This window comes from Bufo gargarizans, chromosome 6, assembly GCF_014858855.1.
Source record: "Bufo gargarizans isolate SCDJY-AF-19 chromosome 6, ASM1485885v1, whole genome shotgun sequence".
NCBI classification, from domain to species: domain Eukaryota; kingdom Metazoa; phylum Chordata; class Amphibia; order Anura; family Bufonidae; genus Bufo; species Bufo gargarizans.
This window is the reverse complement of record NC_058085.1, coordinates 307,892,457-307,916,580: the sequence shown is the minus strand read 5'-3', so window position 1 is coordinate 307,916,580 and position 24,124 is coordinate 307,892,457. Positions and strand designations below refer to the sequence as shown.

The window sequence follows — 24,124 nt, the reverse complement described above, 5'->3', positions numbered from 1 at the left end:
GAGAATGCGACTTTTTAGACCATTAGATCAGCGACATAAATAACACCTAGAAAATACGAAACCCCTTAAAACAATCTAAGGGAGCTTTCACAGCGGATTTTGTGACAGAAAATTCTGCAACTGAAAATCAGTTCCACTTGAATGGGGCAGGAAGCACATGGATTTCTGCAAGCCGCATTCAGGTGAACGAAACTGATTTTCAGCCGCAGACATTTCTGACACAAAATCTGCCGGGTGTGAAGGCAGCCTAAAAAGAATGGCAAAAAACTGATTTATCAACTCAAATAGAAACACATTATAAATAGGAGAAACTTTTAACCCACAGAAAATCAGTGTAAAATTGCACTAGCGTGATCAATGTGCCCCACAAAGCTGTATTTGTTCCCACAAATTGTAGTTTGCTGGAGCTGTTTTGTTTGTGGGCTGGATTGTTGTGGAATGGTAGTTAGGTTTGGAAGTGTGACATACCAGTCCACACCCTCACTCCAGACCAGCTATTCCACCGAGCCTGAGGAGATCCCAGGTGTGGCTACTGGGATCGTTACTGGGGAATAAATAGAGGCCTCAGAGCCTCAGTCAGTGTCTGCTGGTTATGTGACTGTGTAAGGACTGATCTGCTGAAAGGATAGGTGAGAAAAGGTCTCTGTATAGTTAGCGCCCAGAAGAGCAGGAGTTTATTTCGTGTCATGTGCTGTGGCTTCACCCCAAGTCATGGGTAACCTGGTTGTGTTGGATGAAAAATAAGGCACCATATGGACTTTTAGAAATCTGAGTCTATTATTGCTGACCCCACAGCCAGTAGATGATCCCAACAGCCTGTAAATATAATAGTCATTCCATAATGTCTAATTTATAAGGTGGAACTTCTACAAGATGGTCACCATGCCCCCTGTCCTGTCTAGTAATAGATTAGCTAACTGGCTTGTGTCTGTAATTTCAAAGGAATCACCCCCCCCCAGGAAGATAAACTGGGGTAGAGGAAAACGTAGTTGCCCGTAGTAACCAATCAGATCCTACCTGTTTGTATTTTCATTGCTCATATGGAAAATGAAAGGTGGAATCTGGTTGCTATGGGCAACTAAGCCAGATCTCCTATACACCAGGACGGATCCTCTCACTGACACGCTGCAAGTTACATGCACTCAACTTGCTTGTCTGTATCTGGCCAAAATCTGCTGTGTGTGAGGGCACCCTAAGGTTAATTTTTTATGATGAATTGGAGGGTTAGACCCCAATTTTTTTTATAAGACCCCCCCCCCCCCCCACCCCTAAATGATGTGAACCGTATTAAGAGGTTGGGAACATTTATTTTAAGAGCCAGAAAGTGTTAAATATGAGATGAGTGAATCGGGCTTGTACTGCTTTGGGCAAACCAAATTTGTTTAGGTCAATAATGGAGTTCCCGCTCCATCGCTGTACAATGCTTACATGTGTTGTCTAAGGGGCCCCTCTGAAACTACATTAAGATGGCCGCTGTCATAGGGAGACTTTGACTTATGCATGTGTTACATACATACCAACATTTCAGTTGGTTAAATCGGAGCATGCAAGCCCTGCCCATTTTTGGCCCAGAACAGCGCAAATTTGACTGAAAATCGGGGACAGTTGGCAGCTATGCTGTTGCTGTATGTGGCGGTGCATGCATCAATGTATTCCGTAAGTAATCCGAACCTGGTCTTATTAATGACTGCAGCGCACGTGACGAATCCGGCCTCAGATTTGTTATGAAATACATTTATGCAGGTGCAGCTATTTACAGTAATGGCGCATACACAAGACTAATCTCCCGATAATGGCGATCATCTTAATGTAGTCTCAGCAGAGCCCATACAATGTACGTGTACGGTGATGGACAACTCTGTTCTAAAAAAAAATCGGTTTCGCTCATCACTGATGTATAGATATGTTCCAAAGTGGCATATGGGTGGTAAGTGTCACCCAGGGACGAGACTAGACCTCTGACCAGATGTATAGTATAAAGTAGGACTTGTGTTTTGGGGAAATGGGTGTTAGACCCTGGTCGTGAGGGACAGTCATGTGCAGATGGTGGCCAGGCGGCCTAGTATTTGTGTTGGCAATGTACACTGATTGCTGTGGAGAGCTCAATGTCTTGCTGTGACAAGAGATGATAAAGCTGGTTGTGGCCAGCTTACACCCAAATCTACGGTGTTGGAGTGGCTTCTTAGGCTAGTTACACTAGTGGTAAATTATTCCGGCAGGCTGTTCCGGAGCCCTTTATAGTCAATGGTCTCCGGTGGAGTCACGCAGAATCGGCTATGCTGGATACAGTTGTAAGAAATATGATCGACAATATTAAATAAGATGATATTGAGCAATAAAAATATTCCTACGTAAGTTCTAGGGGGACAGTCGGCAAAGAAAGCACACCAACAAAATGTATTTGAAAAAATATAATTTACAGTGAATTGCGCAACATTAATACCTTAAGGACCCGGACATTTTTTGCAAATCTGACCAGTCACTTTGTGGTGATAACTTTACAACGCTTTTACTTATCCAGGCCATTCTGAGAGTTTTCTTGTAACGTATTGTACTTCATGACAGTGGTAAAATTGAGTCCCAAAAAATAATTATTTATTTTTAAAAAATTGCCAAAATTTGCTAATTTCCCCAAAAACTTTTCTCTACTTTTATAATAGTAATACCTCCAAAAATAGGTATTACTTTACATTCACCATATGTCTACTTCATATTTGGATCATTTTGTGATTGACATTTTATTTTTTGGGGATGTTAGAGGGCTTATCTTGAAATTTTTCTGAATTTCTAAAACCCACTTTTTCAGGACCAGTTCAGGTCTGAAGTCACTTTGTGAGGCTTGCATAATAGAAACCACCCAAAAATGACCCCATTTTAGAAAATACACCCATGAAGGTATTCAAAACTGATTTTACAAAGTTTGTTAACCCCCTTAGGTGTTCCACAAGAATTAATGGAAAATAGATACAATTTCTAAATTTCACTTTTTTGGCAGATTTTCCATTTGAATCCATTTTTTTCCAGTTACAAAGCAAGGGTTAACAGCCAAACAAAACTCAATATTTATGGCCCTGATGCTGTAGTTTACAGAAACACCCCATATGTGGTCGTAAACTGCTGTATGGTCACACAGCAGGGTGCAGAAGGAAAGGAATACCATATGGCAGTGATGGCTAACCTTGGCACTCCAGCTGTGGTAAAACTACAACTCCCAAGATGCCCCCCTTGCTTGGCTGCTCTCAGAACTGTATAGAAATAAATGGAGCATGCTGGGAGTCGTAGTTTCACCACAGCTGGAGTGCCAAGGTTAGCCATCACTGCCATATGGTTTTTGGAAGGCAGATTTAGCTGGACTTTTTTTTTTTTTTTAACCATGTTCCATTTGAAGCCCCCCTGAGGCACCCCTAGAGTAGAAACTCCAAAAAAGTGACCCCATTTTGGAAACTACAGGATAAGGGCTCTTTCACACGTGTTATTGTCTTCCGGCATAGAGTTCAGTCGTCGGGGTTCTATGCCGGAAGAATCCTGATCAGGATTATCCTAATGCATTCTGAATAGAGTGAAATCCGTTCAGGATGTCTTCAGTTCCGGAACGGAACGTTTTTTGGCCGGAGAAAATACCGCAGCATGCTGCGCTTTTTGCTCCGGCCAAAAAAACTGAAGACTTGCCGCAAGGCCGGATCCGGAATGAATGCCCATTGAAAGGCATTGATCCGGATCCGGCCTTAAGCTAAACGTCGTTTCGGCGCATTGCCGGATACGACATTTAGCTTTTTTAGAGTGGTTACCATGGCTGCCGGGACGCTAAAGTCCTGGCAGCCATGGTAAAGTGTAGCGGGGAGCGGGGGTGCAGCATACTTACCATCCGTGCGGCTCCCGGGGCGCTCCAGAGTGACGTCAGGGCGCCCCAAGCTCATGGATCACGTGATCGCATGGCACGTCATCCATGCGCATGGGGCGCTCTGACGTCATTCTGGAGCGCCCCGGGAGCCACGCGGACTGTAAGTATACCGCTCCCCGCTCCTACTATGGCAACCAGGACTTTAATAGCGTCCTGGGTGCCATAGTAACACTGAAAGCATTTTGAAGACGGATCCGTCTTCAAATACTTTCAGTACACTTGCGTTTTTCCGGATCCGGCGTGTAATTCCGGCAAGTGGAGTACACGCCGGATCCGGACAACGCAAGTGTGAAAGAGGCCTAAGGTGGCAGTTTTGGTTGCTATATTACACTTTTTGTGAGGAAAGGTAACAAGAAATGGCTGTTTTGGCAACATTTTATTTTTTATTTACAACATTCATCTGACAGGTTAGATTATGTGGTATTTTTATAGAGCAGGTTGTCACGGATGCGACAATACCAAATATGACTTTCTTTGGTTGTTTCAGTTTTACATAAAGCATTTTTGAAAAAATGTTTTTTTTGTCTCCACATTCTAAAAGCCATAGTTTTTCATTTCTTGTATAGGGGCTCATTTTTTTGGGGATGAGATGACTGGTATTTTATGGTGCGTATGACTTTTTCATCACTTGCTATTACACTTTTTGTGATGTAAGGTGACAAAAATTGCTTTTTTTACAGTTTTTTTTATTTTGTTTACAGTATTCACCTGAGGGGTTAGGTCATGTGATATTTTTATAGAGCAGGTTATTACGGACGCGGCGATACCGAATGTCCCTTTTTTTTTTTACAAATTAAAATGTATACTTTTTTATTTACTTAAGCTTTACACAATAACAGCTTTATTAAAACAAAAAAAAATTTGGCTCCATATTCTGAGCCATAGTTTTATTTTGTGCAATTGTCTTAGGGGCAAATTTTTTTGCAGGATAAGGTGACTGTTAGATTGGTACTATTTTTGGGGGCATACAGCTTTTTAATTGCTTGGTGTTGCACTTTTAGTGATGTAAGGGTACTTTCACACTAGCGTTGTTTGAATCCGATGGGCAATTCCGTCGCTGGAACTGTCTGCCAGATCCGGAATAACATGTGAAAACGGATTACATTTGAATCCTGATCAGGATTCTGATCAGAATGAAAAAATGCATTGGAAAAAATGGATCTGCCATTTATGGACTTTAACTTTTTTCAAATTTTTCGGGTTTAACATGCAAAAGCCGCATCCGGTTTGACGGAACACACAGTGCCAGCATTAATGCAAGTCAATGGGAAAAATGACGGATCCAGCGTTCAGTCAGTGTTCCGGATTTTTGGCCGGAGGCAAAATACAACCTGCTACGGTTTTCTAAAAAGCCTGATCAGTAAAAGACTGAAGACATCCTGAACGGATTGCTCTCCATTCAGAATGCATGGGGATAAAACTGATCAGTTCTTTTCTGGATTTGAGCCCCTAGGACAGAACTCTGCGCCGAAAGAGAAAAAAAACGCTAGTGTGAAAGTACCCCAAGATGAGAAAAAAAATTGCTTTTTTAGTTTCAAAAACCATTTATTGGTTTATCAAATACTGAGCATAAGAGTCATTACATCGGCAAATGTTAAATCAAAGAACATAAAACAAAAATATTCTTGGAGTTACACGCAACAAACATCGCAGTAGGTTATGAGTCATTGGATAATACATACATAATTATATGTGGAGAGAGAGAAAGGGCGTCATTCACATAAGCCAGTCTGAAGTCACAAAGAGTTAGAGAGAAATGCTGTATCGGATGTTTGAAGAATGAGGGGAAGCTATCCAAGGTTCCCATACCCTTTCAAAGGCGGCATACGTGTCGGTACGAATGGCTGAGAGCTTTTCACATAATAATATTCTATTGACCCTATCCAGGACAGCCTGAAAGGATAAGGAATTTGAACGCCATTTAAAAGCTATGTGGATCTTGGCTGCCATGAGTATGAATTGGGCCAGCTTGAATTTGGCAAAGGGCAATCTATGGGGTTTATCCCCTAGCAGACAGAAGGTAACTGTCATTGGATAAGGGTATCCCAAAACCGATGAGACTAAATTTGTCACCTTGCTCCAAAACCTCCCAGCCATTCGGCATGACCACCACATATGTATCATAGACCCTATCTCACCGCACCCTCTAAAGCATATCGGGGATACCTCTGGGTATATACTATGTAAGCGGGCTGGAACCATATAAATCCTATGGAGCACCTTTACCGAGGACTCGGCCAAAGTGACTTGCCAAGAGCCCTTCGTAAGGGTTGTAGAACGCTCCGACCACTTGGAGGGTGAAAATTCTCGGCTTAAGTCCTCTTCCCAAGCCCTCATGTACGGCATCTTATAGCCAACTGGAACTGCATTAAGTGCTGCATACATTCTAGACAATAACCCCTGTCTGTACAGAGAAAAATTGATTGAACGCTCAAATGGTGATAATTCTATGGGGCGGTCCGACGGCATAATTGTTCTGAAAAAGGAGAAAATTTGGTGCATGGTATAGTGCTCTCTAGTGGGAGGAGAGAACTTCTCTATAAAATCCGTAGAAGAGATCAGTCTACCTCTATTCAAAAATTTGAGTAGGGAACATAGGTTATTGTTCACCCACCAATCCAGTACGTGCGACTGAGTACCTGGTAGGAAAGCAGGATTCCCCAACAGATTTTCCAATGGCGAGGGTCTGCCCTGCAGTGTAGACTTAAATCGGACCGACCTCCAAAGTAGGATAGAGTAGTATGACAGTATTGAGTTAGTATGCAGAACCTGAGGAATGGGAGAGGTTGACCAAATTAAAGCCCTCCAGGTGTAGGGTTTAAAATTGTCGAGCTCCATCCCGATCCAGATAGGGTGTTCTCGCGGGTCAAGAAGGGTCAAGAACATCTGGGCCAATCTCGCTGCCCTATAATACTTCACAAAATCGGGTACTGACAAGCCTCCCTGGGTTCTATGTCTACACATCGTCGCTCTAGATATACGCTGCCGTTTATTTGCCCAGATAAACTTCATCACATCTCTCTGTATGGATTCCAGGTCCTTGATAGGGACTGGAACTGGCAAGGTTCTAAACAAATATAGTAACCTAGGTAGGACTACCATCTTGATTATGTTTATTCTACCTATCCAAGATATTTGCATGGTTTGCCATGCCAGTAAGTCCTGTCGTATTTTACGATATATGGGCAGGTAATTGGTCTTATAAACTAGGCTCAAACTACCTGGTATCTGGGTCCCTAGGTAAGTAAAGTGCTGGGGTCTATATTGAAAGGGGAAATTATGCATTATTGCTAGCCTAGTAGAGTCCGGGGTATTGCATAAAAGTAACTCGGACTTGGCATGGTTAATAGATAGTCCTGATGCTTTAGTAAAGGATTCCAACAGTTTCATGAGGGAAGGAAAAGTAATTAAGGGGTTAGTAATAGTGAGTAGCAGGTCGTCTGCAAACAGACTAAGTTTATATTCTGACCCCCCTGTCATGAATCCCTTTATATCTGGGTGTGATCTAATATGAGTAGCCAGGGGTTCTATGGCAAGGGCGAATAAAGCTGGGGAAAGGGGGCACCCCTGTCTCGTACCTCTGTTGATGCGTATGGGGGAGGGGCTAGTTGTGGGAAGTTTAAGGTAGGCCTCCGGAGTAGAGTAGATAGCCTGTATAGCAGCCAAAAAGTGACCATTGATACCCATTCTAGAGAGGACCTCATACAGATAGGACCAGGCTACAGTATCAAAGGCCTTCTCAATATCAAGTGCTAGGAGAGCTAAAGGGGTTTTGTGCTTGCCAGATGAGTGGATAATATTCAAGATTTTCCTGATATTGTCAGGGGCCTCCCTTCCTGGTATAAACCCAACTTGATCTTTGTGCACAAGGGATGGTAGAAATCTCTTGAGTCTATTTGCTAATATAGAGGTGAAGATTTTATTATCAATATTTAGGAGGGAAATCGGTCTGTAATTGGATGGGAGTAGCGGGTCCCTATTGGGCTTGGGGATAACTGTAATGGACGCTTTAAGAAATTCCTCAGGAGGAATAGACCCCTGCAATAGTTGGTTACAATAATTCGTTACATGGGGGGTAAGGTGGTGACTAAATTTTTTATAATATAATGCAGAATACCCGTCAGGCCCAGGGGCCTTGCCTAATTTCAGGGAATTAATGGTATAGGTCACTTCGTCCGCCGTGATCGGGCTATTTAGTTCCGTTTGAGCTTCTGTTGTTAATGAGGGAAGTCGAATAGATGATAGGAAACTGTCAGTTTGAATACTAGTGTCACTTTCCGGGGCAGAGTAAAGGGATTTATAATAATTATGGAAGATCGTATAGATGGTGTCAGGATTGGAAGTGACCTGCCCAGGCCTGGTACGTATCTGGTAGACCTGATTGATCCTCTGTTTAGACTTGAGCTGACTGGCTAATAGTTTGTCCGGCTTATTCGCATATTTATAATAATAGGAGTTGGTCCACCTAAGAGCTTTTTCAGCATTGTTCGAGAGTAAAAATTGCTTTTTTAGCACAGTTTTTATTATTTTTTTTTTGACTGTTCACCTGAGGGGTTAGGTCATGTGATATTTTTATAAAGCTGGTTGATACCTAATACGACTACTTGTCTTGTTTTTTTTTCTATTTTTTTACAATTTTTTTTTTCCCACTATTTTCCCACTCTGGGACTTCAACATTACAGGGTCTGATCCCTGTTTTAATGCAGAACAATACATCCGTATTGTACTGTTAGTGTCTTACACTATAAGATGCTAAGTTGCCTAGGAGACCCAGCCTGGGGGCTGGGCCTCTTAGGCCTCCGTACATGCCGAGCCCCATGGATGAGGTGAGGGAGCGCAAACCTCCCATATGCCGCGGCCAGCGCTGACTGCAGCATATGAGGGGTTAATCCACCGGCGTTATCACCGATGCTGGTGGATGCAGCAGGGATCCGGCTGTCGGTAAGAGCCGGATCGCTGCCGCTGATTGCGTCACCGCACACGGGCGGCGGTGGGGGGGGGGGGGGGGGAGCTGCAGGATGAGAATGCTTGTCCTGTGGCACTAAGTACCAGCCCTTTAGGACGAGCATTCCCGTCCTGGGTCCTTAACGTGTTAATATTGCTAAAACACAAACCAATTACCATAACATAAAAGAAAACCACGTTAAGCAATAAAACAAATATTTAACAAACCATAACCCAACCTATATATGTGGGACAAACACAAATCACAAGTGTTTCACAAATACCTGGTCAAAAGAATCCTAGACAAATCACAAAAGCAAAACCTGTTAACCACATGAAGAAACCACTTTCACACTCGCGTTTTGGGCCAGTCCGTCATGGATCTGCAAAAACGGATCCGTTACAATACAACCACATGCCTCCGTCATGAATGGATAAGTTTGTATTATCTGTAGCATAGCCAAGAAGGATCGGTCATGAACTCCATAAAAAGTCAATGGGAGATGGATCCGTTTTCTATTGTGTCAGAGGAAATGGATCCGTTCCCATTGACTTACATTGTGTGCCAGGACGGATCCGTTTGGCTCTGCTTTGTCAGGCAAAACGCTGCAAGTCAGCATTTTGGTTTCCGCCTCAGAGTGGAATGGAGACTGATCGGAGACAAACTGATGCATTCTGAGCGGATACTTTTCCACTCAGAATGCATTAGGGCAAAACTGATCCGTTTTGGACCACTTGTGAGAGCCCTGAACGGATCTTTAAAACGGAAAGCCAAAACGCCAATGTGAAAGTAGCCTAAGGGGGCACAACAAATGCACTAAGAGTGCAAACCACGGTATTAATGCACAACCATTGAAACAAACCAAAAGAAATACCGCATACAAGGCTGCACCTCTTATAGTAAAAATGCTTATTTGAAAGAACAAAACCCACAGATTAAAATCATTGTATACAATTACAAAGCCATGTGTGGACGGAAAATAGGTCCAACACATATACCTGCAATCACCAGTTTCTAAACGGAAACAAACACTGCCAGAGTAATAAACAATACCTAGACATAGCATAATGAATATGGCATCAAAAATTGAAAATATCAAAAAGGTAGGTAAAATACGCCCCACATGTATCGCCAGGTCAGACTGGCTTCCTCAGGGGTCCATGCTGGACAACTCCTGTCATTTGCACATTGTGATGAGATCGCACTGACTAGACATCACGACTGGTTGCAGATACAATCTAGTGTTCGTATTTGAATGGGAATCGATCTGCCCTCAGGATGCCTTAGAAACGTAAATGATTGTAGACATCCTGAGTAACAATACAGAAGGCTTCTCTACAACAATTGACCCCAAGAATATTGGAAAACCTTTTCATCTTCTATATCAATGACTCTACAAATCTGATATAGTTCACTCAATTCATTAAATTATAACTCAACCCAAAGACCTTTTATGACCATATCTTATACAGTGTCTTCTGGCATACTGTTCCTCTGTCGGAGGAATACCATAGACTTGGGTGCAAGCTGGCCACAACCAGCTTTATCATCTAAGGTGTGCCTACTGTCTTAACTGAGAAGATGGTGAACCCACTGGTTGAGACTGATCAGCCGGTGTGGCCAGCGAGAGGCTGAGCAGGTAGCAGGCCTATGATGGTCTCTGTCAGGATGGCAGCGGTGGTGGGACAGATACTGTTCAGGGAGAGTTGACATTAGAAGACCAGAAACATAAAGGGAAAAAACTGATCCTTTGCATCAGTTATTTCCGTCTGAGGTGTGTTTTCTTAGACAGAAAACTTTTCATCTAAACAAAAAAAATATAAAAAAATTCTCAAACAGCTGTAAATCTGCCTAACTGGTTCACGGGATCTGTTTTTCTTTATTTTTCTGTTCTGACAGATCAGAACAGAAAAATAACTGAATTCTCTTTGGTGAAAATGGAAACAGCAGTTGGATTGTCTTAACTTTTTTTACAGGAAGAGGTTAACGTGTTAGACATGAGTCTTGTGGCTTTTTTTTTTTTTTTTTTCTTGTGCTATGGGGAAGTAAAATCATGAAGGTATTTCAGTACTGACATGAGACTCGCTACTTTGGAGATAGTAGGAAAGAGTTTTCTAGGAAGAAGTTGGGACATTTTTATAAGAAAAATAAGTATTTCTTCACTGATGCAAAGCCTCCCCTGACCCAGTGCTCCAGCCTGAAAAAAAGCTTTCTAGGAGCCATTGGTTGCTAAACTAGAAAAAAACAGAAGGGCTGAATTTAAACACTTATATAATCACTATTTAACCCCTTAAAAGGGTATTCCCATCACATACAATGGGGGCATATCACTAGGTTATGCCCCATTGTCTGATAGGTGCGGGTCCCACCTGGGACCCGCACCTACAAGGAGAAACATAGAATGTGTCGTCAGATAAGAACCATTTGGCCCATCTAGTCTGCCCAATATACTGAATACTATGAATAGCCCCTGGCCCTATCTGATATGAAGGATGGCCTTATGCCTATCCCATGCATGCTTAAACTCCTTCACTGTATTTGCAGCTACCACTTCTGCAGGAAGGCTATTCCATGCATCCACTACTCTCTCAGTAAAGTAATACTTCCTGATATTACTTTTAAACTTTTGCCCCTCTAATTTAAAACTGTCCTCTTGTAGCAATGGAGCGAGGAGAGCTGTGGCTGGACCTGGGGTCCGTCCACCACCAAGCACCTGCACATGCGGTCCCTGCTCCCATTCACTTCTATGGGGCAGACGGAAATAGCCGCGCCAGTGCTCAACTATTTTTGTCGGCCCCGTTGAAATGAATGGAGGCTGCATGCGCAGTGCGCCCTCGTCATTTCCCTGATCTGTTCTCATTGTAGGTGTGGGTCCCAGACATTGTATGTGATGGAATACCCCCTTTAGGGCTCGGTTAATTTTAATTTTTTCCTTTCTAACTTCAAAAACCAATACCTTTTTTGAACTCTGTTCATAGTCGTACAAGGGGTTGTTTTTTGACATTTAACCTACCATATCTTGTATTGAAAAACTGAAAGAATTTTGTGGAGTGAGATTATAAAAAAAACGCAACATTCCACCAAGGTTTTTTCTTTTTTGTCCTTGGGGCTCATGAACATATTTTCTTTCTGTGTCTGGTCCATTTTTTGTGGACCGTATACAGAACCATTCATTTCAATGGGTCCGCAAAAAAGGAAGTTACTCCATGTGCATTCCATTTCCGTTTGTCTGTATATTCGTTCTGCAAAAATAGAACATGTCCGTAATAGCCTATTAGGATGTCCTCCTCGTGGCCCCAAAGGCCCCATTTACATTTTCAGCCTCGGTTTGCTATGCTAGGAAAAGCCCTGGGTGTAACTATCTAATGGAGGGCTGCAATAACAGAATGAGTGCGCACAAAGGCGGATGCCGAGGCTCCACTATGGGGTCATTGAGCATGATGGGTGTAACTGTACTTTACGTGCTCTCTTTTATTATTAGTGTTCTGTCCTTTTTTCCCTGCTTTGTGCTTTCGTTCTGCCATTTATTTTTCAGCTAATCTGAGGTAAATCTAGTTACGGATTCTGATTGGATGATGGTTGCTCACCTGTATCTGGGGTACCTGTTTTCTGCCCCTCCCATGATTGGCCAGCTGTTCTGTGGCAGGAATTTGGAATATTTATAGAAGCTGTCAAGCGGGTTCAGAGCTGTCAGTCGCCGAACCTGTGAAGAGAAGACGTCGTCCCGCCCTCCCCTTTGAAGTCGCGGTCCTGAGTTAGAGGGGGGGGTTAGTCACCCAGCTTCATGGGGGGACATTTGTTGTTTTACTGACATTTTAATGGTTGATTTATTGTTTATTAAATTTGATTTATGTATTTTAACCCTTAAAGGACCGTGGCCATTTTGCACCATATTTGGGATTGGTCTTTATTTTAGTTAAGTTTTAGATAAGAACTATGCTCATATGACACCATGACAGGCTGAACAGACATCTGTCCATCTAGTTCAGCCTGTCTATCCAGAGGACGGTAGAAACCCCCCCCCCCCCCCTCCCCCATAAGATAGAAATGTATCTGTCGCTCTATAGGCACACAGTGGAATGTTGTCTATGGTGATGAGAAAAAAGTATATTTCGCTCTCTGAATTTTCTACTGTTGTAAATTATTATTTTTTTGTGGTATACAGCATACACTGGGCCAATATAGGTCAAAATAAGTCTCTGACCTCCATGGGGTGAAGGGAGCCCTGTGGACGTGCTTGGCATGCAAGTCAGGTTTACCTAATACGCCATTAAAGTAATGTGAACAAGGCTTTATCTGGCTTGTGAAACCCACTGTTAAATACTCAGATAAAACGCATCTGACAGCATGATCACCCCTATTAAACCAGGTATAATGCAATATAGGTCATGCTGAGTAAAATAACTGACTTTTGTCTCTAGGCTGAACTGCTGGAATATTTTAGCAAATTACCTATTTTAAAGTTACACCAAAGGACTGGCCATAGTGCTTGGAGCACCACTAATGCAATGCCGCTGTGCCCTCTGCACTCCCCTTTAAACAGGGCTAGACATCTCATCTAGGCCTGTGTTCTTGTGTTGGCTCGGTAACTGCGCTTGCGCAGTAGATCCCATGACCTCAAAGTAGCATGTGATGTGCTGCACAAGCTGTCAATGAGCATCCTGTCTAGCCCTGTCAAAGGGGGGATGGGCGTGCACAAGGGTGTTAGGCTACATTCACACGTCAGTATTTTCCTATATCCCGATTTTCGGTCCGTTTTTGTGGATCCGTTGTTCCTGAAAAGGTTTCCGTATGTCATCAGTTTTTTGCGGATCCGCAAAAAACGGAAACATGTATAAAGTTCAATAATCAAATAAAGTTGTTTGGATTTCTTTGGAAAAAAAATTGGAAAAAAATAAAATAAAAATGTATGTGTTTCCAGGAACGGATTCTGCATAAAACGGATGACATACGGAATTACATCCGAATGTCTTCCGTTTTTTGCGGATCCATTGACTTTGTATTGTACCAGGATCCAAATTTTGCGGACAAGAATAGGACATGTTTTATATTTAAACGGACATGCGGAAATGAATGGGTCCTGATCTGTTCCGCAAAAAAACAGAACAGATCAGGAAAGAAAAAACGGACGTGTGAATGGACCCTTAGCAGTGCTCAAAGTGCTACAGCTCCTTTGTGCTAAAAAAAACAGATCAACTGCATATAAAAAGCATCTCGGAAGCAGCTCACCATAGACACAAGACACGTCATTTTATTCAGGATGACGAACCCTACCAGGCATTACCCCTGGTTTAATGGGGCTGATCATGCGGACAGGTGTTCTTTAATGGGGTATCTCAGTTATGTTATCTCCTATCTGCAGAATAGAGGATGACTAATAGACGGTGGAGGTCCTACCGCTGGGACCACCACAGATCATAAGAATGGGTACCCATACCACTCGGAGTGCCCCAAAATGAACAGAGCGGTAGGTTGTGCATGTGAATTGCCAATCCATTCCTCTCTACAGGATTTCAGGAAATTGCAAAGCACTGTATTTGGCACATTCCTGTAGAGATGAATGGAATGGCAGTGGGTATACCCAACCTACCGCTCTGTTAACCTCAAGGGGTATGCTCCGAGGGGTATGAGATAACCGTTCTTGTCAGAACTTAAAAGACGGAATACCCCTTTAATAGAATTAATCAGAAGGCAGCAGCACACATTGTGGAATACGTGCAGAAAAACCGCAGTGTCATACAGTACCAGCAGAGTGCAGGAGATTACATGTAGGTCATGTACACTTTGCAGATGTTTTCTGAGCAGAAATTGACCTGCTGTGCGGATTTCCAAATTTTCTGTATGTCAGTTATGTTTGCGGTTTTAGCTGTGGCTTTCACCCTTTTCAGTGGAATGGTAAGATCTGCAGCAAAACAGCTTTGAATCCGCTGTTCGACACTTCAGATTTTGGAACTGGATATGCTGCAGAAACTCATACAAATTTGTAATGAGAACAGAATTTACTGGGCGCTCTCAGATATCTAGACCAATACTGAATTTATTATAAGATAAACCTAGTACTACCCAATAGAGGGGTAGACTAAAAACAATAAAATATTGGCTAGAGCATAAAAATCAAGGACATCTACAATAAAATACATCACAATAAAATCGATAATATAATCGATAAAAAAATCGCTGTATAAAACAAAGTGCATATACTGATGTCTCAATAGAACAGCATACACAATAGCAGCAATCAATGGTGTGCAATGAAAGATCTTGAGGATCGGTGCTTATTCGAATATAGATCTGAAGAGAAGTCTAAATCCCATAAGAATCGCTGTTTGATTGAATAAGGTTGGTTAATAAGAACTCAATCGCATAGAAAAACTTGTGTTTAGCTCTTCCCCCAACCAGCAGTACTAGCGGCGTCCCACTATGTTGAAGTCTCAGCGGCTTCCCGCTGAAATAATTCGCTGTGTTCCCAGCACATAAGCCGGCATAAAAAAAAATCAAACGATCTTGCCATTCGATGGAGCAAGTGCCCAAAAATTGCTCTGGACTGTTCGTTAGTCTTTGTAATCGACCGTAGTCTTACAAATTTCTTCCGTCTAAACTCCCACGCCGGCGACTTGTTTGCACATGGACCTCGATAATTGTATATGGTCTCTAGTTCAGCAAGTCTTCTAGGGCTGCAGCTAACGATTATTTGAATAATCGATTAGTTGCCGATTAATTTCTACGATTAATTGATTAATCGGGAAAAACGACAAAATTACAAAAGAGAGGTTTATATGATCTTACTTGAAAAATGATGTTCAAAGGCCATATTAAAACAAATTGTGGACGACACTATTATGGGGATCTGTGGACGGCGTAGTTATGGAGAGGGCGATCTGTGGACGGCGTAGTTATGGAGAGGGGGATCTGTGGGCGGCGCAGTTATGGAGAGGGGGATCTGTGGGCGGCGCAGTTATGGAGAGGGGGATCTGTGGGCGGCGCAGTTATGGAGAGGGTCTGTGGACGGCGTAGTTATGGAGAAGGGCGATCTGTGGACGGCGTAGTTATGGAGAGGGGGATCTGTGGGCGGCGCAGTTATGGAGAGGGGGATCTAGTGGGCGGCGCAGTTATGGAGAGGGGGATCTGTGGGCGGCGCAGTTATGGAGAGGGGGATATGTGCACTGTTATGGGCATAACAGTGCACAGATCCCTTTCCTCATAACAGTGCACAGACCCCCCTTCCCATAGCAGTGCCATAGACAGATCCTCCCCCCTCCCCGTAACAGCCCCGGCCCCAATGCTTATAAGTCGGACTAATCACTGCATCTTTATTTTACCTTTTTACAATGACGCTCCTGTAACAGCTAGGCAGAGCGGACGGCGGCGTAACGTCACTCACTCACGTGACGCACCTGCTCCGCCCACTTCATGAATGAAGGAGGCAGAGCAGGCGTGTCACGTGAGTGACGTTACGCTGCCGTCCGCTCTGCCTGGCTGGCTGTTACAGGAGCGTCATTGTAAAAAGGTAAAATAAAGATGCAGCGCCCGCCCGCATAGCAACGAATCGGCGATTATTCGATAACTGGATTCGTCGACAACGAATCCAGTTATCGAATATAACCGATTACATCGATTAATCGTTGCAGCCCTAAAGTCTTCAGTCACCTACTGCGCGGCAGACAATGGGCACTTTCGTATAGATTTTCTTCATCACACTTAGCAAGTGGTCCTTTGGGGGATTAAAACCAGACATGTTTCGGGGTATTGAATAGCCCCTTCCTCAGTGGTTGCAAGTTCCCCCCCAGAATGCCCCTCTTTTTATAGGGGTTGTGATGTCATACAAAGTCTGGATCTTTTTGTTGTCAGAACCAGATGGCAGTTTTAACATTGATCCTTTACTCGAATATGGTAAATGCTGCTATGTGTAAATAATAACTTAGACATCAGTATACAAATATGAACACATATGACCATCTCATTAATCGTAAAGGAATATAGAAGGAATAATAAAACCAGTTAAAAAATGCCAAAGCAATATTGTAGCTCAATCTCAACATACAGTTAAGCACTTAGTAGTTCTTTCAATTGGTATACAAAACGCATCGGGTCACATGCGGTAATGTTGTGATTTTGTATATAAATTGCTAAAGAGATCGATCTCGGTAATCCTTCCTTCAAATAGGGGTATATTATAGCATTAGATATACTATACATCCCAAAATTGATTTTATTAAACATAATATCCCATCCGAACATAAGTCTGTTTATTGTAGTTGGGAAGAACTTCTTAGCAAAGGTATTGGCGAAGCATAGGGTGGGGGCCCCTTACTAAGGGAAAACCAGCCAGGAATTAAAACACCTGGAAAGGCTAGCTGTCGGCAAGGGGCGCCCACCTGATGTCTAAAGGAAACCAAAGAGTTCGAACTTGGCATTCAGACCACCAGGAAGCAGAGTGTTCAACTCAAATAACCATTGGGTTAGCTGCAAATTTTAGGCCTGATGTATTTTTATTGTGGGCAATTCTAAAATGGTTGGCTAATGAGTGGGTTTCCAGATCTTTCCTAATGTTGTCAACATGTTCAGATATACGTTTCTTCAAGGACCTTTTGGTCCTCCCAACATATTGGCGTTTACACGGACACTCTACAACATTAAATAACGTTTTCAGTATTACAAGATAAAAAAAGCTTTATAGAGTGTCTGTGCTCATTTGTAGTTGATATCACTTTACTACTTTTCCTCTGAACAACTAGTGATCTTGCAATTGTTACATTGCCCACATCTAAAAAAACAAAAATACTCGCCCAACTTTGGATCGACGTGGTCTGTTTCATATCATTTTTAATTGTAGGTGCTACTTTATTGCCTACATTTGCAGCTTTGGTGAATGTAATGAGGGGATTAGTAGGGATGGTGGAGCCTATTATTTTGACTTTTTGTATTAAGTGCCAATGTTTTTGTATAATGGTCTAATCTTTTTGTGGTCATGGCTATACGGTAATATTAACCATAATTGGTCTCCCTTCTGTTCCTTCAGGGCTTTATATTTTTCACCAAAAAGTCAGCTCGTTCCATGTTCCTCACTTTGTTCAGTGCTCCGTCTACCAGCTCAACAGGATATTCTCTTTAGAAACATTTTTAATTTTATCAGCTTCTTGTTCAAATTTGGTGTTCAGTGTACAGTGTAGTTTTATTCTTAGAAATTGACCTTGAGGAATATTAGTGAGCCAACTGGGGAGATGACAACTGCTGTATAAAATATAACTATTCCTAGTTGACGGCTTGATATACGTACAACTTTTTAGTTTATCTTCCACATAAATTTGCAAATCTAAAAATTCCAAACAATTCCCTACTTGTAACACCCATAAATTTAAGATTATATTCATGAAAATAAATTTCTTCTAAAAAAAAAAAAAAACATCCAGTTTCTCTTTACCTGACTTCCAAATGAAAAGTCAGGTATTTAATTGAGTAGATGGGGTGAACCTACTCCACTGAGAGCACTGGTTCATATGATCTCTGGTTCCTCCTGTGCGCCACATTATTTATATTTTCTACATACAGATTTGTGTGGGTCTTGTGTGTGTTCACTCCCAATTGTGTGTGGGTGGCCTTGGGGTGCCTTTACCCGTAGGTTTTTAGAGTGTGTGTTGTGTTTTGTGGGGCATTTTTGCTTACGAAAAATGCCAGCTCCAGGTGAGACTATGGGAAGTATGAAATGAAGGACACAAGTTTTTGGCTAGTGGTAACTTTTGGCATGGTTTGTATGAGAAGTGGTTATTACAGGGTTCAGCAGCACCTCACTTTTAGCCCATCACACATCAGTGAAGTCAGAAGAGGCTGATTGGCCATTGACTTTACAGGGAAATTTCGTCTGGGCCCTCCTCACAGCTGGCCAGTAGAAGTTTTTGGGGATGTTTGGTGCTGCTGGCAGTATTTTGTGATGGACTGTGGTATTTGGCTCTGTTGGGATGGTATAATGTGCCACAATATGGTATTGCTACCACTGCCTTCCATCAATGTGGACCGGACTACAAAATGGGGCCACTTTTAGTATTTTTTTCCAAGGCCACTTTAAGTTCCCAGTCCAAACTGATGGCAGGAAAAGGGGAAGGACTTATTTTCAGGACCCTTACCATAATAACCAGATCTGTGTAAAACTAAGGTTATCACATTCAAAGAACTATGTACATCGCCACTGGGGCCTTTAATGGCTGTTCCATCACTCTTTGATGGCAGCCACCAGCACAGATGCCTGTATACCTCAGAGGGGACCTATGGATCCAGTACGGAGGCCACACCACAGATGTGTACCTAACCTTATTACACTTATAAGGTGCACGGCGTATGTCACTTACTATATTCATGTTGTCTTCAGGCTCTCCAGTGTATCGGACGTCCTGAAGATCTCGTCTAGCTTTCTGTGACACATCCAGTGACTGGGTGGCAAGGCCACAGATCAATATGGTCACTGCAGACAACAACCACATCCTGGGACCGCTGAACAATAGAAATGGACACGTTATAGTCTTGGACTGACCAAAGAACTTACACAAGATGACATTTTATCTCGTTCTTTTTCTAAGGGTTCCTTTTCAAGTCTAGGGCCTGTGCCAGTAACAGAAGGGGTGTCTAGTAGAGAGAGGGAAGTTATTTACAGTAACTGTTCACCATGGATTATAGAAGGGGCCCAACACTGGATCTCCCATGCTTTACACTGCATGTGACTGACATAAATGCAGTCCTCACTGATTCCTTGATCTGTCAGTGTGACCCCACCCCCTGGCCACATGCCTGGGCACAGAGTGGTTTGTAATACTTTGAGGGTCACATGACTGATGTAACAGTGGACAAGCTGCCCCTATCATATAGAATGCATTTTGTATAATTTGCGTGCGTAACGCACTTTATATAACTTGCATAACAGATCAATGCTCGCAGTATGCGCCGTATCTAGAAAACGACCCATTTTCTGGGGTCTCTATTGACAGATCCAGTATTTTTAGGACTGCTACAGAAACAGCAAAACTGTCCCCCAAATTGTTGTACACACGCCCCCCTCCCAACCTATGGCAATAAAGTTCAACAAAGCAGCTAGTAAAAAGACAGAAGATGCAAGTAATACAATAAAAATGGCTGGAGAGCTCTATGCATTATCCATACATCACTACACAGAAGCAGTGCCGCGTACGTACCAGGCAGGGGGGAGCAGCATCAGTACCACCAGGACAGTCCGACACTTGTACACAGAACGTCAGCCTCTCCTCGCGCTCCGCTGCTCACCCCATAGACTTTCCCTGAAGAGGCGGGGCCTGACCGTGCCTGCCGAGCCGACCAATCAGAGCGCCCTGTAGGAGAAAGGTCCAATCGGTGTCCTCTGTGTCACGACAGTGTGATAGTCTGTTAGACTGAGCGGCGACCCGGGTCACGTGACGTTGGGTGTTGTGATGGCTGAGCTCACGCCGCGCCTGTTCCGTCGTCCTGCTTCTGTGCGGCTTTTTAACCCCTCGAAGACCGGGCCAGTTTGTGTTCTTACTGAGCTCACACTGCGGAGGTTTACAGGAGGGCTTTCTGCTTTTCTACCGCGTGCATACTATTTTAACCCCTTGAGGACCGAACCAGTATTGACTTCAAGGATTCCAACTTTTTATTTTATTTTTTATCTTCCTTGCGGAACGTCATAACTTGAACGTCTTGTACCAGGTTTTTTTTTTTTTTTTGGCTGCACAAGTTGTATGTGGAGGCGTGTATATTAGCATTAGCCTACATGCACACGAAGAGACTGTCCATTTTTAACTGGCTTTTTTTATTTTATTTTTTTCCACTCATGCCTTTCTGTGAAACTGACGTTAAAAACACTCATTCGATTGTGTAGGGGCAGTCAGTCAGTGAAAAACTGATATTTTCACATCTATTATCCGTTTGGTTGCATTCCCATACCGGAGAGCAAACCGCAGCATGCTGGGGTTTGTTTCCGTCCTCGGATGCGGAGCAAGACGGATCCAGCATGACCCTCAATGCAAGTCAATGGGTGCGGATCCGTTTTTTTTTTTTTTGCCACAATAGAAAACTGTATTAGGATCTGTCATTGCTGTGTTAGGCTACTTTCACACTAGCGTTTAAGTTTTCCGGTATTGAGATCCGTCATAGGGGCTCAATACTGGAAAGAAACACTTCCGTTGTGTCCCCATTCATTGTCAATAGGGACAAAACTGAACGGAATGCTCCAAAATGCATTCTGTTCTGTTTAGTTGCGTTCCCATACCAGAGAGAATACTGCGGTTTGCTTTCCGTCCTGGGATGCGGAGCAAGATGGATCCGTCATGACCAACAATGCAAGTCAATGGGGGCAGAGCCGTTTTCTTTGCCTCAATAGAAAACGGATCCGTCCCCTACTGACTTTTTTTTTTTTGTTTAATTGTCTTTTTTATCGGAAAAGGTACAATAATAAAAGTGTACATGTACAATTTCTCATAAGATCATTAGACAATCAGATATTCCAAATGAGAAAACAGTAGGAATAACAATAAAGAGACACCATCAAAATGCGACTCTAGTCAATCCCATTCAAATCACATCCTATCCTAAGAACTCCCGAGGACCGGGAAAACGAGTCATATATTCAGTCATAAAAGTGTGTAGTATAAGAAAACAATTAGGAGACAAGACAAGACACAAGAGGAGAGACAAAAGAAAAGGGGGAAGAGGATCTTAGTCGCTCACATCAAAGAAAGTATCCCAGGGCTGCCAGACCTTATTAAATTTATCTACCGTATTATTAATACCTGCTGTCAAATACTCCATCCTTCTGACTTCCGCTATACTATTAAATAGCTCTAATTTAGTAGGTATGTCCCCCCTATTGACTTTCAATGGAGTTCATGACGGATCAGTCTTGGCAGTGTTAAAGATAATACAACCGATCTGTTCATAACAGATGCGGACGTTGTATTATCAATAACAGAAGCGTTTTTGCTGAGCTCTGCCGGATCCAGCAAAAACTGTAGTGTGAAAGTAGCCTAAAATGGACATGTGATGGCTGTTAACAAAAAACGTCCATCACACATCAGTTTTTCACTGTGTGCATATAGCACAGAAAAAGCAATTCAGATTTTATGTATTTTTTTTCTATAACCATCATGATTTGTGCTGTGCAGGTGTTTACGCTTCAGACGATACCAAGTTTGTATTTTATGTTTTGGGACTTATAAAATTTACTTATTATAAAAATTAGTTTTTCTTAAACTGATATTTTATAGACTTATTTTATGCACTTATATAGCGCTACTTTATTCCGCATCGCAAACGCGGATTCGAACCCAGGACCCGAGCACTGCAAAGCAACAGTGCTAACCACTAAGCCACCGTGCTGACCAAAGGCTTAGGCTGGGGCTACACGGTGACATCAACCGCGCAGCAAAAAATATGTGCAACAGGTCTGTGACCTGCTCTCATGCGACTATTTTAGACCTGTACAAATGCAGGCGAGTTGCGCGTCGCACACGACTCGGGCCTCTCACACGAGCGCCACGGATTGTCAGGATCTGTTCAGGAAAAACTGATGGTTTGGCACACAAGTTAATTTGGTTTTATCTGCATTTGCATTCAGTGTTTGCTATTTTTCCCCCATCACACGAGTGAAAAAAATAATGAACAACAATCTCCTAGAAACCAGGGATAAACACGTTGCATGCGGATGACTTCTGTTTTTTATGCAAGTTCCATCCATTCACTTCTATAGAGCCAGAGCTGCGTGAAAAACGTAAAATATAGAATATGCTCCCATTTTCCCACTTCAGGACACATGACGTACCGGTACAGCACGTCATCTATAGTTCCGATCTCTGCCGGCCGGCCAATAACGCTTGTGCAACATCTAAAGGGTTAACAAAGTTTGTAAAATCAGTTTTGAATACCTTGAGGGGTTTAGTTTCTCATATGGGTTCACTTTTATGGAGTTTCTACTCTAGGGGTGCATCAGGGGGGCTTCAAATGGGACATGGTGTAAATAAACCAGTCCAGCAAAATCTGCCTTCCAAAAACCACACGGCGCACCTTTCCCTCTACGCCCCGCTGTGTGCCCGTACAGTAGTTTACGGCCACATATGGGGTGTTTCTATAAACTACAGAATCAGGGCAATAAATATAGCATTTTGTTTGGCTGTTAACCCTTGCTTTGTTACTGGAAAAAAATTGATTAAAATGGAAAATTTGTCAAAAAATTGAAATTCTCAAATTTCATCCTCATTTGCCAATAAATCTTGTGCAACACCTAAAGGGTTAACAAAGTTTATAAAATTAGTTTTGAATATCTTGATGGGTGTAGTTTCTAGAATGGGGTCATTTTTGGGTGGTTTCTATTATGTAAGCCTCACAAAGTGACTTCAGACCTGAACTGAAAAATTGTGTTTTTGAAAATATCTGAAAAATTTCAAGATTTGCTTCTAAATTTCTAAGCCTTGTAACATCCCCAAAATATTAAATATCATTCCCAAAATGATCCAAACATGAAGTATACATATGGGGAATGTAAAGTAATAACTGTTTGGAGGTATTACTATGTATTATAGAAGTAGAGAAATTGAAACTTGAAAATTTGCAATAAAAAAAAAAAGGGGTAAATTTTTTTTTTTTTTTTTTTTAATGATTATTATTTTTTATTTTTTACCAGTGTCATGAAGTACAATATGTGACACAAAAAAGTCTCAGAATGGCCTGGATAAGTCAAAGTGTTTTAAAGTTATCACCATATAAAATGACACTGGTCAGATTTGCAAAAAATGGCCTGGTCCTTAAAGGGTTATTCCCATCACGCTGTTTCATACTTACCTGCTCCCGGCGTGCTGTCCACTTTCTGGTTTCGGCAGGGGGCGGGAGCAGGCAAGTATGAAACAGCGTGATGGGAATAACTCTTTAAGGACCAGGCCATTTTTTGCAAATTGATTAAAGTCTTCTCCCGGCCAGGGCCGCGTGCTGGACTGAACGTGCACGCCGCCGCGCATACGCCCGGGTGACTTCTTTCTGGCAAGTATACTATACTGGCCAGGAAGAAATTACCATAGTGCATGAGCGGCGTTGGCGTGCGCTTTCGGGACTGCACGCGGCCGGCCGGGAGAAAATAAGTCGTCTGTGCAAGCGCGGCCACCGTGATTACGGAGAAGAGCGGTGGCCGTACCCAGGGAAGACAACAGTCAGGTAAGTATGTGTTCATTTTCTTCTAAGGGGTGGAAATTAGTTAATTAAATATATTTAGAAAAATGATCACTGTTAAATCATTACAGATTTAACAGTGA

The 24,124-nt window shown here is 42.6% G+C and overlaps 1 protein-coding gene across 1 annotated transcript in view; it reads right to left on the bottom strand.

Moving 5' to 3' along the window:
* LOC122941188 (lysosomal acid lipase/cholesteryl ester hydrolase-like) overlaps positions 1 to 20,143 on the bottom strand; it is a 49,977-nt gene extending 29,834 nt beyond the window's left edge. Inside the window, exons 1-2 of the mRNA XM_044298237.1 lie at positions 20,027 to 20,143; positions 19,190 to 19,331 (exon numbers count right to left, since the gene is read on the bottom strand). Coding sequence (XP_044154172.1) covers positions 19,190 to 19,331; positions 20,027 to 20,046 — 162 coding nt within the window. The 5' untranslated portion in view covers positions 20,047 to 20,143. The remainder of the gene's footprint in view (positions 1 to 19,189; positions 19,332 to 20,026) is intronic.
* Between the last annotated feature and the right edge of the window lie 3,981 nt (positions 20,144 to 24,124).